At 33.6% G+C, this 14,598-nt stretch overlaps 1 protein-coding gene across 5 annotated transcripts in view; it reads left to right on the top strand.

Annotated features, from left to right (window-relative positions):
* Positions 1-14,598, top strand: part of usp32 (ubiquitin specific peptidase 32) — a 44,872-nt gene that overhangs the window by 11,377 nt on the left and 18,897 nt on the right. For 2 of the 5 annotated variants that reach the window (XM_087795193.1, XM_087795192.1), the window contains exons 5-16: positions 1,034-1,193; positions 6,894-7,025; positions 7,099-7,206; positions 7,288-7,403; positions 8,704-8,766; positions 9,870-9,953; positions 10,038-10,099; positions 10,182-10,284; positions 11,597-11,807; positions 11,887-12,059; positions 12,913-13,053; positions 14,115-14,232. In XM_087795193.1, the coding sequence (XP_087651319.1) occupies positions 1,034-1,193; positions 6,894-7,025; positions 7,099-7,206; positions 7,288-7,403; positions 8,704-8,766; positions 9,870-9,953; positions 10,038-10,099; positions 10,182-10,284; positions 11,597-11,807; positions 11,887-12,059; positions 12,913-13,053; positions 14,115-14,232 (1,471 nt within the window). Of the gene's footprint in view, positions 1-1,033; positions 1,194-6,893; positions 7,026-7,098; positions 7,207-7,287; positions 7,404-8,703; positions 8,767-9,869; positions 9,954-10,037; positions 10,100-10,181; positions 10,285-11,596; positions 11,808-11,886; positions 12,060-12,912; positions 13,054-14,114; positions 14,281-14,598 lie in introns of all 5 variants that reach the window. The other 3 variants (XM_087795194.1, XM_087795190.1, XM_087795189.1) reach the window with 3 other exon arrangements.

The following is a 14,598-nucleotide window of genomic DNA, read 5'->3' as shown; positions in this document are numbered from 1 at the left end:
GTTAAAGGGGACACACACTCTCACAAACACACACACACACACACGCACACACACACAGATTCCCACGCACTTTTATCCACACACATTAACACATCCGGTTTTAATAATATGGTAACATGCATTATTCCGAATAAATAAATAAAATAAAATACATATATTTCATTTAAAGAACACTTTAAAGATTGAATATCCTGTGTGTATTAATGTAAAATTGATCCCATTAAGTTAAGTCAGGTTAAGTTAAGTTAAAGGGGACACACACACACACACACACACACACACACACACACACACACACACACACACACACACACACACACACACACACACACACACACACAGATTCCCACGCACTTTTATCCACACACATTAACACATCAGGTTTTAATAATATGGTAACGTCATACTGAATACATAAATAAAATAAAATACATATATTTCATTTAAGAACACTTTAAAGATTCAATATCCTGTGTTTATTAATGTAAATTTGATCCCATTAAGTTAAGTTAAGTTAAGGGGGACACACACTCACACACATACACACACACACACACAGATTCCCACGCACTTTTATCCACATCCATTAACACATCAGGTTTTAATAATATGGTAACGTCATACTGAATAAATAAATAAAATAAAATACATATATTTCATTTAAAGAACACTTTAAAGATTCAATATCCTGTGTTTATTAATGTAAAATTGATCCTGTTAAGTTAAGTTAAGTTAAAGGGGACACACACACACACACAAACGCACTCGGAGATTCCCACGCACTTTTATCCACACACATTTACACATCAGGTTTTAATAATATGGTAACGTGCATTATTCTGAATAAATAAATAAAATAAAATACATATATTTCATTTAAGAACACTTTAAAGATTCAATATCCTGTGTTTATTAATGTAAATTTGATCCCGTTAAGTTAAGTTAAGGGGGACACACACTCACAAACACACACGCACAACATGACAGGAACTGACGTCCGACAAGACTATATCGTTGTGCGTTGGTCTTCCAGGGCGACAAGGTGAACTACGAGCGCTTCAGGGCTTGGGTGCTGCAGAACAAAGAGGCCTTCACCTTCTCCAGATGGCTGCTCTCCGCCGGAGTGTGTGTCACTCTGACTGATGACAGTGACACGCCCACCTTCTACCAGACGCTCGCCGGAGTCACGCACCGTGAGTTTGCACGTCTTATCCGCACTCGCTGCCTTCGACACGACGCTGGGTGTAGCTGTAATAAGATATCATCATCATTTGTGTGTTGATTAAATGTCATGACTTTTTATTGAATTCCCCCCACAATCCGTCCTGTTATGGCCTCCGAGGAAATTTAAACGCACACGTTTGCAATGCGTTGTGTACACAATCTATACACTGATATATATCAATATTGTTTTTATCTTAATATAAAAAATATTCAATAGCACTGTATTTATTCATTTATCTTTATTCATCTTTTTTTGTCTTGATTATTACTCAATAAAGTGTTTGTAAAATAAAAAAAATATATATATTTTTTTTATTTACACTTAATGTCCAAATATTCACAGCTTTTCTTCATTTTTGTGTTGCAACTAAACTTCTGAACGCTAGATACGTCCTGGGAACAATGAAATCCAGCGAGATCCCGGCAGATAACTGAGGACAAGAGGATACATTCGGCCGCTTTTACGATGACAAGATGTCGCTTAATTCAATGTCACCTAAAATTGAAAATTATGCGTATAAGTGTATTGAAATATGTCGTATTGTGAGACGAGTGCATCGCTACATCTCTAGTCTGCGGTAATATATATATATTTTTTGTAGCAACTTCTTGGAATGATGTTCAGTGTCTGATGACTGCAGAAAGCTTTTTTTAGTGTTGTTAACGCAAAACATTTTCTTGTGGTGTTGACGGTACAGAAAGAAATGAATTAAATATTTACATAGATGTGAACAAATACATAAAATGAATAAATCAAATGAGATCAATAACTATGTCATTCAGTATATTCACATATCCCGGCCATATTGGTCGGTATATTGATTTATTACGAATCGTTATTATTAAATTAAATTGAATTAATCGTATTATAAACTGAATATTGTCTAACCTGAATTATAGTGTCAAGAATACTTCTGCTAGCGGAAGGAAGTCATTAAGCCTTGTGTTAACTCCGGGTCAAGGTGACCCAGTGCTCCGAAAACAAATGTGTTTGAGGTATCCTTTGTCTTTTGTCTCTGGGTCAGGGTGAAGGACCTCCACTATTGCATGTGTATTTATGGAAGCCAGGGAGGTTGGCCAACTTGACCCAGAGACAACACAAGGGATACCTCAAACACCTTTGTTTTCAGGCCTTTGGGTGACTTTGACCCGGAGTTAACACAAGGGTTAAGAAGTGACATCAGCATCTCTTACAACAGAAACGGGAACATTATTTACCCAATGGAGCCATAGAACTCCAACACTTGTGACCCTAATTGTTTATTAAAGTAATAAACGTGTTTAATATTATTATTAAATGGTATAATTTAACATTTAAAACATGGAAACTTTTGTGTTTTTATTGATAGCTTGCTGTTTTTTAAGGATTGAATAGTTGGTTTTTTAAATAATTAATTAAATAATTTCTATATTGAAAGGTTTCATTTTTAAAGTCATTTAATTAAATTAATTAAATGTGTGTTTTCAAAATGAACATACATTTTATTGTACTTATTCCAATAGTTTTATAAACAAAATATTTTTTAATTCGTATCCTTTTAAATCCAATATAATGTTATGTAGCTATAATGGTTCCACCAGACAGTACCAACAGAGCACCGAGCTACTTGATAGAAGTTTCAGCTGATCATGTAGAAGCAAACTATCTTGTAGTCAAAGTTTCAACATTTAAAATGTTAAATTCAATATTCTGATGGCACTGAATCTATACTTCATTTTTTAATCTGTGATGGCGGTCAAAGAAGAATCTCTCTGGATTCACATAATTTTAAATTTAATGCAAATTAAATTAATAAATATTCAGATTAGAATGTAAATGTAGGTCAAACTGCTTGTGATAATGTTCAGGCAACACAATACACCAATTCAAAAAGGTAGTGCAGTAAATTTAGCCAGGGTTTATTACCCAATCAGGGAATGAACCTGGGTTTTCCAGGGAACCTGGATGATAATCTGCTCGCTCCTGGATTATCCTCTTAAGTGTGAGGAGAGAGTGAGTGACACGTCGTCATGACTCTTGCTAGAACGTCTCGACTAATGGCGGAGACGGACGTGCGTCGCCGCTAACCTGTAGCGAGGTACGGCAACTTAGGTGGTTGTGGAGCAGGCAGGTCTTTAAGGATGTTACCTGGATAATGGTATGGTACCTCTGCTGCCATTCTGAGAAAATCACACCACTTGGTAGGTAACAACTTATTCTGTGTATGTTATTGAGAATTATTTCACATTGATGGATACATAGCATTGAGTTTGATCCTGGCCAACGTGACAAACCAAAGCAATGACTTTTGTTTATTATGGTCTTGATTCAAATGTTTGTCTTTTAGTGACTTAAACACAATAGTTTCATTATTCAAGGTTCAATAATTCATAGGAATAATAGCGTAATGTAGAAGGAGGAGTTGTTTTTTCTGTGATTAGCCAAAACTTGCAGTATTATACCTTGTTGTCGCACTTTTTTTATGGGATATAAATTAAATAAAACCCATTTACCCTTTGACATGACTGTAGGGAGTTTGTGGATAAGTATTTAATGACCTAAATTTAACATTTGAACTTTGTTTTTCCTTTTTTTTTAATCAAAAATTTCGATTTTCTCTTTTTTTTTCAACTTTTTTCTCTCCAATTAATTCATTAATTTTTTTTAAAATAAAATAAAAATCTAATATTTTATATATTTTCGATTTATTTATTTTTTTCACAGAGAGTTTGATATTTTAAATCCGAAAAGTTCTACCTAACCTAAATAAACTTTCTAAACTCAATGTTTATAATTCATATTTTTTTTAATCCAATATTATCTGGTGGTACAACATTTTATATTGAATTTAAAAGACTTTTAATTTTTTTTTTGAATCAAATGTTTTAATTTTTAATTATTGGAGATGAAATATCAAACTTGTGTAATAAAAACAATTTGAAAATATTTGAATTATAAAAACTTTTCAATACAGAATATATATTATGTAATTATTCCAAAAAATATTGAAATAAATAAAATAGAAAATGTTAAGTTCAACCATCCAATGTCCTAACCAATAAAACCTTTGACATATTTTAGAATGATAATTATTATTAATTATTATTATTGTCATTATTATAATTATTGTGGTTATTATCATAGTGTCTGTCACAAAGAATCAGGAGTAGATAAGATGAAGTCGATGTATTATTTCATTGCCCTTTGTTGCTCGGTTGAGCTGTAAAGTATAAAGACCTGCTTCGCTGATGCTGCTCTGAGATCAGATCTACAGGTGTTTCTGCTCCAGTTCCCTCTTCACTCGTGCCTCGGCTGCAGCACAAACACACGTCACAGCAATGAGGAGGTTTGCAGCGACACGTAGCATAGATCCACGATCTGCTGTTTTAAATGTTGCACATTCAGTAGAATAAAAATAAAAACTATATTTTAAAAATGCATAAAAAATACTGCCAGAAAAATAAAACACACAAAATAGAAAGAAAGTTAAGATACTACTGATCTGAAAAGTATTGCTGTAACTAGGGCTGCATGGTAAATATGTGCAATACAAATCAAATATACAATAAATAATTATAAATTATCGCACATGTTTTCGATACGCATATCGCACGTGCCAATATCGCGATATCGCTATTTTTTCGATATATTGTGCAGCCTTAGCTGTAACTTACATGGCATCAGTGTCTTCTTTAGTAAATGCTAGTGAATATATTATATAAGTTTCAACTCGTGGACGAAGAGTTCCATCAGAATATTGAATGTTTAATAAAGAAAATGTTTTTATAATGGTGCCACCACACATTATTGACTTTAAATGGCTACAAATTTAAAAATATTAAGTTTGGAAAATTATTTGAAATTTAAATATGTAACCTTGGAATTAAACATTTCTACATATATTAAAATAAAAACAACAACAACTTCAACCTTTTAATGTAAAATATTTTGATGTCAATGTTTTTATGTATTGAATTAAACAAACATTTGACACGTTATATTCAACAAATTCAATATTCTGATGGCCGTGATACACTTTCATATAATAAGATAAAAACAACTACAAAGTAAATGTATTTTTTTCAATTATTCAAATGTAATAATTAAATAATTAAAAAAAAAAGTTACCTTTTAATAAAGAAATAAAAATATAATTGAATTTTAATAATAAGTGACATCTTGTCATTGTTCCAACTTTAAAAGCTGCCGGAGTCGACTGTATCCTCTTGTCCTCAGTTATTGCCGGGATCTTGCTGGATTTCATTGTTCCTAGGACGTATCTAGCGGCTGGAAGTTTAATTAGAACACAAAAATGAACAAAAGCTGTGAATATTTGGATGTTAAGTGTAAAAAAATAAATAAAAAATAGATTAAATTCAATATTCAATATTCTGATAAACTTCCATAAGAACTTGGTGGTCATTGCATTGCATTGATAAAATGTAATCTACCAATAATCTGGTTTTTACACTCGTGACAGTTGGATCTAGAATCCTGGCGATGGTGGTGAAGTGATCTCAGACAGAACGGTGGAAAAAACATGGAACGTCTCCAGCTGGAGTGATTGACATCATCACGTCACCGAGCATGACGGTCCATCCTCTCCCAGACATTACAAACCCGTCTCAGTTTCAGTTTGGTCTCAGAGGGATCAATAAAGTTCTACCTAACCTAGCCTAACCACCACAATCCCATCTGATCTCACCACCAGTTTCTGTGAATCCCAAGCGTGAGTTCAGGTTCTGACACCTGTCATGGGTTTGTTTCCATGATGGGCGTTCGCCGAGCAGCTGTGGAATCCTATTAGCTAAAGCTCTGGATTAGCATGTTGAGTCGGATAGGCTGGTTCATTTACCCTAGTCCAGCTTTCACCTGCTATATTGGTCTAATCTCCGGCACTTTTTACAAGTGGCAGCAACTCACTGCTCATGTCAGCCTCTAGTGGACAAATGTTGACAATGTTGAACCTGACGCATGTTTTGAGAGGAAGCTTTGTTTTAAAATTACTTCTGTTTTCTTGACTGTAGCTCTGTCCTCGATCAATTTTGGTAATATTTAATGTAAATGTATAAATATATATATAAAAATAATTCTACAATTTAAATCATACAATCTTTTTGTTATTTTGCTAATCAAACAATTTTCAACTGTTACCAAATAATTTTTAACTATAATCAAACTATTTTCAACTAAAATCAAACTATTTTCAACTATAATCAAACAATTTTCAAATGGAATCAAATCATTTTCAACTATTATCAAACAATTTTCAAATAAAATCAAACTATTTTCAACTATAATCCAATCATTTTCAACTATAATAGAACAATTTTCAACTGTAATCAAACAATTTTCAACTTTAATCAAACAATTTTCAACTATAATCAAACAATTTTCAGCTATAATCAAACAATTTTCAACTATAATCAAACAATTTTCAACTGTTATAAAACAATGTCAACTATAATCAAACAATATTCAACTGAAATCGAACACGATTTTATTTAGAGATTAAAAAGGATAAAACAATTATTAATGTATTTATGTACAATAAAGTATATATACCTGTAGCCACTTGTTTAAATTTGCCTCTTAAACAATAGATTTCATCACTATGATCAATGATGAAAAATATGATGTTCTTTACATGTTTTAACAGTCAAATGTTTCTTCTTCTCTCCTCCTGCAGTGGAAGAATCTGACATCATCGACCTAGAAAAGCGCTACTGGCTGCTGAAGGCTCAGTCCAGAACAGGACGGTTCGACTTGGAAACCTTCGTCCCTCTGGTGTCTCCACCCATCCACGCCTCCCTGAGTGAAGGTCCGACTCCGCCGTCAGTGTTTGAGTTCCTGCTTTGTGTTTTTTATACTCACCCCTTCCTCATGGAATCCAGGATTGTTCCACGCCTTCGACGAGAACCGGGACAATCACATCGACTTCAAGGAGATCTCGTGCGGTCTGTCCGCCTGCTGCCGAGGGCCTGTTGCTGAGAGACAGAAGTGTACGACGATGCTTCTTATATTCAATGAATGAAACCGTTCTGAAAAATTACATTTTTGTTTTTTTCTTCCTTCACCGACAGTTTGCTTCAAAGTGTTCGATGTGGACCGGGATGGAGTTTTATCTCGGGCCGAGTTGCATGAAATGGTGGTGGCCTTGTTGGAAGTGTGGAAGGACAATCGCACGGACACTTTACCGGTGAGCCTGGAAAACACCTGATGAACACGCGTGTAGATTATAGCAATGATTTTATCAGTAAAGAACATCCAACACGACCACATTAGTCTTTGGTATGTTGACCTTGAACCAGACAACAATAAACACTATAATAAGTTCATCAGTACCATCAGAATATTGAAGGAATTTAACTAATGTAATATTTAATGAAATGATGTTTTTTTTAATCATTCATTTATCATTAAAGAATGTTTTTTAATTAAATAATTTCTGTGTTGAAATGTTACATTTTATTTTTTACAAATGTATTTATTTTTTAACATTTTCAAAATGAATACCTTTTTTTTTGTTTATATTCTAATTCTAATTATTCTAAATGCATATTCCAAGTTTAACATTATTTTATTCGTAGACTTTAAAAATCAATTCAATTTTATTAAAACATTAAAGAATATAAATAATTCAAATAAATTATTCAAAAATAAAATAATTTGAAATGTTTAATGAAATGATGGGGTTTTTAAGCATTCATTAATTTTTTTTTTTTTTAAATATAATTAAATTTTAAATACTTTCAAAGTTAACTGTTTCGTTTATTCTCTAATTCCAGTTATTCAAAATGCATATTCTAAGGTTAATATTTATTTATTCATAGACTTTTAAATTTAATATAAATATATATATATACATATATATATTTATTTGAAAAAACAAACTCAATTTTTCAACGTATAAATTATGGAATTAAATTATTAAAAATATTATTAAAACATTTTTATTGAAACATTTAATTTCAAAACATTTCAATAGAAAAATCCAAAGTGTTAACATTTCAAATGTTAATTTATTGAATTTAATTATTGAATCAACACCAATTCAACTTTTCAATATAAAATTATAGGATAATTTTTAATTTAATTTTAAATGATTCAACCTTTAAAAAAAAGTATACATAATCTACACAATTAATGGAAAAAATAAATCAGTCAACATTTAAAATGTTAAATTAAGTTATTTTATAGCCTGATGGAACTTATGAACTTCTATAATACAGTAAGTGCCATAGTATTTAAAATATATATATATATCTGTTGGAGAACCAGTTCAATGCTGTCATTTTTCCATATGTGTCAGATAAAAACACCAAAAATAAGATAGCATCAGCATAAAGTGCATGAAAGAAATCTCATCGTCACATAAACTGTGAAGAGAAAGTCACATACTTTAAAAGAAAAATATTATATATGAATTCATATTTATATCATAGGTATCATGTATCATGTGCACAATCTCTGATCGGACTTGTTCTTCTGCTGCGCAGGAGCTCTGCAGTAGTGTGTCTGAAATAGTGGACGACATCCTGAAGATGCACGACACCACCAAGGTGAGACCTGCTTGAATATTTGTTCCACAGACACAAAGCCTTTGTTCTGAGAGCAGGAAACTATTCTATAAATCCCTAACATGTGCTCACACACCAGAGGGTTTCTGTCTGTCTTTACACCTCACTGTGTGCAAGTCGATCCATGATGCCAGGAACACTTTTACAATTCATGTGCAGATCCTGGACTGTTTTATTCTCATTTTCTCTGATTAAAGTTATTTTTGTTTATTGATTTACTAGAAACTAACAGTTGGTTCACAGTTTATTTGTACTTTGATATAATTGCACAATTTTCGTTTTGCTTACTGCGTACACATACAATTTTATTGTTCTGTAATCAATCAGTTTTAAAATATATTCTAACAATATTGAACTGTAATCAAAGAGGTTTCAACTGAAATCAAAACAAAATTTGAATTGTAATCAATACATTTTTATCTTTAATCAAACAATTTTCAACTATATTCAAAGAATGTTCAACTGAAATCAAAGAATTTTCAACTGAAATAAACCAATTTTCAACTATAATCAAACAATTTTTTAACTTTAATCAAACAATTTTTAACTATAATCAAACAATATTTAGCTTTAATCAAACAATATTTAACTTTAATCAAACAATATTTAACTATAATCCAACAATTTTCAACTATAATCAAACAATTTTTAACTTTAATCAGGCAATATTTAACTTTAATCAAACAATATTTATCTTTAATCAAACAATATTTATCTTTAATCAAACAATATTTAACAATAATCAAACAATTTTCAACTATAATCAAACTATTTTTTAACTATAATCACAAAGTTTCAAATATAATCTAACAATTTTCAACTATAATCAAACAATTTTCAACAGTAATCAAAAACATAGTGAAAGCTGTTAAATAAACAGTCTAACCTCACTAAGGTTATTCAACAAAATAAGTAGAAATAATCTCACATTTTCTTCTCTGAAATCTGAAGGTTTATAAAGTCTTTATGTAACTAAAATATATTTTAATTCTCCTCATCGTGTGCAAATGATCCTGTTGTCGTCTTTAATGCTGCATTTTCTAAAAATAAAAATGCTGAGTCTGTCTCTTCCTCTGCTCCCCTAGAAGGGTCACCTGACTTTAGAAGACTACCAGATCTGGAGTGTGAAAAGTTCTTTAGCCAATGAATTCCTAAACCTGCTTTTCCAGGTCAGTACCACAGTTCCAATCTTGACAAGTACTTCTTGTGTGTTTAAAAAAAAAAAAAACTTCAACTGACATTTTCTCTTCCAGGTGTGTCACATTGTTCTGGGGCTCCGGCCAGCGACCCCCGAGGAGGAGGGCCAGATCATCCGGTCGGTCTCCTGCACATGACTCCATTAAGATGGTGCCGTCATTGAAGATGTTCTAATGTCTTGTGTGTGTGTTTGGTGTCAGCGGCTGGCTGGAGAGGGAGAGCAGACATGGGCTGCAGCAGAGCCACAGCTGGTTCCTTATTTCCATGCTGTGGTGGCAGCAGTGGAAGGACTATGTTCAATATGTGAGTTCTTATTGGAGCAGTTGATAGTTGGAATAATTAACACATTGTTAAGCATTCATTTTGAATACTTGAATTTAATAACTTATAATTGGAAAGAGGTTTTACACATCAATATTGTATTTCCAATAATTCAAAAATAAATGTTAATAATTGAATATTTTTCCATTCTTGGCCTTTTATTTTGAATAAATTAATTGAATAATTTCTAATTTGAAAGGTTGTTTTTTATATATTTTCTATTTAGAATATTTGAATTCAAATATTTTAATATTTTCAAAATTAATATATATTTTTTACACATTAAGTTATTATTGTATTTACAATAATTTAAAAATAAATATTGCTAATTTCAATATATTTTCATTCTCTGCCTTTTCTTTTTGAATAATTTGATTTTATTTTTATTTTTTATTTGAAAGGTTGTTTTTTTTATATATATATATTTTAATATTTGTATTTAAATATTTTCAAAATGAGTATATATTTATATTTTACACATGAAGTTTAATATCCTATTTCCAAATATTAATAATAAATGTTAATAATTTAATATTTTTCAAATCTTGGCCTTTTATTTTGAATACATTATATTAATCATTTATAATTTGAAAGGGTTTTTTTTATATATTTTTTTTAATATTTGAATTAATACCAATTAATATTTCCAAAATTAATATACATTTATTTTTTACACATCAAGTTTAATATTGTATTTCCAATAATTAAAAAATAAATGTTGCTAATTTAATATTTTTCATAGTTTTCTTTTTACATTCAGAATATTTATTTCTTAATTACTGGAACCGGAATATTAATCTCTATGTAAAAAAAAAAGAATTAATTTTGAAAATAATTTGAAAATATGTCGATCCTTAAGAAAAAAATGTAAATAAGGAAACTAAAATATTTCAATTGAATGATAAACTTCCACAGCTTAGAGCAGACCTGTATTTATGTGGAGGTCAAAGCTCATGTAGTAACTAAATATTGGATTTTATATTTATATAAATGTATTATCACTAGTCTCTCTAATTTCTGTGAGAATGTATTGCCTGAAAAATAATATATAAAACATATTTGGGAATAAAATTGATTTTACATTAGATTATTTTTGAAATAAATGTTAAATAATATACAATTAAATGGTAATTTAAGCTTGATTTTATACTTTCACTCCTTTACTTTTGCTTGATGGCCCCTCTTACCAGTCAGTGTATAAGATGTAATTGCCAACGATGCTTTTGAAAAGTTGTGTGTCCGGCGAGATCATGTCCTCGACATTAACCCCAGGTATCGTTGTGACCGATGACAGGAGCCTCTCTGCTGTTGTCTCACTGTCCAGGAGCACAATGGCATTGTGGTGGAGCAGCCGTCCATCATGAGCCTGCTGCAGACCTCGCTCGCCACGGCCAGCCTGGATCCAGTGCCTCTGGACAGACTGGGACGGCTGGGGAGCCCGGACAGCCCGACCAAAGAGACGTCCCCCGACGCCGTGTCCAGCGCCTCCGAGGCCACGGAGTCCGGTCCGTTTCCTCCGACTGTCGTTGAAGGAACTAGTAGAGGTTTTCGTGATTTAACGTCTTCCTCCGTGTATCTCAACAGCTCTGAGCGTCGCTCCCTCGGCCACGGAAAGCTGCTTCGCTCGTCCGCACGTCACGTCCGACAACAACAATCAATGCTTCTCCGCACCCAACGGTCACCTGCCCTCCCAGATGATCGCACAGAGACCCGGAGCCATCGACAACCAGACCCTGGTCACGACTGACCCTGTGAAGGCAAGTGTGTTTGTGTCGGTGAAGGAAATAATACGAGTTGAAAAGCTCCCATGATGCTTTGCCGCCCAGCCGACCAATAACAGCGATATGTAAGTAAGTAAGTAAGTAATATTTATTTATATAGCGCTTTTCCAGACCAGGGTCACAAAGCGCTTTAACAATCAAAACCATACTAAAAAAAAGTATATACTTTAAAGATCAAGATAATACTGAGAACAACACAGGAGTTCCAGAAAATCAAGGAAAAGCCTGAACAAATAGAAACGTCTTAAGATCTTTCTTAAAGGAGTCAGTAGATCCATCAAGCGCAAAGAGAGAGGAAGATCGTTCCAAAGCTTAGGAGCAACAGCCTGAAAAGATTTCTCTCCTCTGGTCCTGAATCGTGTTCAGGAACCATAAGTAGATTCTGTCCACAGACCTCAGAGCCCGAGCTGGGGTGTAAGGCTGGATCAGATCAGTGATGTAAGGAGGAGCCTGACCATGAATAGATCTGAAAGTAAGAATCAGAATTTTAAAGTTGATCCTGAAAGAAACTGGAAGCCAGTGAAGAGTTTTAAGGATCGGGGAAATGTGAGTTCTTCTACTAGAGCAGGTCAGAATTCTCGCTGCAGAGTTCTGAATCAACTGCAGGCGAGACAGATCCTTCTTGTTAAGACATGAAAACAAACTGTTACAATAGTCCAGACGAGAAGAAACAAACGCATGGATTACAAGCTCCAGATCATGTTCCGACAAGTTAAGTTTTGAGATTTTTCTCAGTTGAAGGAAACAGTTTCTGGTCAGTTTAATGGATTTATATGGATTTGTACTTGGCAATTTTTGCTCTTCGGTTAAAGATGTTGTTGTTCCGCAGGCGCCGACGTTGACCATGGAGGGAGGGAGGCTGAAGCACAGTCTACAACTGGTGCCTGGTAAAGACTTTGAGGTGGTGCCAGAACCAGTGTGGCGGGCCCTCTATCACTGGTACGGAGCCAACCTCAGTTTGCCACGACCGGTAAGTTTCACACAAGGTTGGACTTGAAAACTGACATTTAGCGTTTGTTCTGTGCATCTGCTTACGCGTCAGAGAGGACGTCTGACAAAATGACTCCGTAGAGAAGATGTTTTGCACTTACACACTGAAACTATAAGACTATTTGATAGGTCACAATATCATCATGATTGATTTTGAGATGACTTCTGGTGAACCACATAAAACTATAGAAGTATATCAGTTTCATTAGTGTATTAAAATTAACATTATAGATATTGTAACTTTACATTTTTATGTTATATATTTTTCAAGCATTTTTTTGTCTCAGGGTCAAGGTGACTGGCGGGTCCGAAAAAAAATGTGTCTGTGGTAAACACATTTGTTCTTGGGCCTACGGGTCACCTTTATCCAGAGACAACCCAAGGGATACCACAAACGCATTTGTTTTCGGGGCTGCGGGTCACCTTGACCCTGAGACAACACAAGTGATACCACGAACACATTTGTTTTCGGGGTTGCGGGTCACCTTGACCCTGAGACAACACAAGGGATACCAAAAAAACACATTTGTTTCCGGGGATGCGGGTCACCTTGACCCTGAGACAACCCAAGGGATACCACAAACGCATTTGTTTTCGGGGCTGCGGGTCACCTTGACCCTGAGACAACCCAAGGGATACCAAAAAAAACACATTTGTTTCCGGGGATGCGGGTCACCTTGACCCAGAGATAACCCAAGTGTTAAGTATTTAAATTAGTTTTAGATAATTTGTTGTTTTTATTAATTATCAAAATTTAAAATATATATATATATATATATATTTTTTTTTTTTTCATGATCCTATCCTAATTCCAATAATGAAAAAAATCATGATTGGATGAATATAAATAAAATTAATAACCATTCAATTTATAAATTATTTAATTACATTTTTTCAAAAATAAATTCAATGCTTAAGGAAAAAACATTAAAAAATCAACTTTTAAAACATAAAGTGTGTGATGTCAGTGTGTTTTCTCAGTCTCAGAGAAGACGATGAACATTCTTTTAAAAAAAACAAACGATGCTCTTTGACCTTCAGGTCATCCTGGAGAGTAGGACCCACCAGCCGGAGCTGGAGCTCTTCCCACGTTTCCTCCTCTTCCTCCGCCAGCAGCCCGCCACCCGCACCCCCCAGTCCAACATCTGGGTCAATATGGGTATGACCAGCCTGCGAATGTTCCCACCACACTTACCAGCACTCCGAGGTAAAGTAAGCAGCACGATCTGAGACGAGACAAAGCTTCAACCCCCCCCTCGCTTTCCTTTTTTTTGATTAATCCTGCCTGAGTGGACAAGAAGCAGCCTCTTGGCGGCAGAAGTAATCACCGGCTCAAGAACTGAAATATCGACTGATCACTTGAAAATCCTCGCCCCCCCAGTCTCACCTTCATCAGTCTTGATTTTCAAAAATGGAGATTTCATTCAGCTGCACTTTTAATTCAGAGACGTGATATTACCAGATGAACCCTTTTATGTTTAAATGACTATCATTTATTACTCATGATAGTTTCTCTCTGCTTCAG

The sequence above is a fragment of the Callionymus lyra genome, chromosome 7 (assembly GCF_982586985.1).
Source record: "Callionymus lyra chromosome 7, fCalLyr1.hap1.1, whole genome shotgun sequence".
Taxonomy (NCBI): domain Eukaryota; kingdom Metazoa; phylum Chordata; class Actinopteri; order Syngnathiformes; family Callionymidae; genus Callionymus; species Callionymus lyra.
Note: the sequence above shows the minus strand (reverse complement) of the source record. Positions and strands in the feature narration are given on the sequence as shown.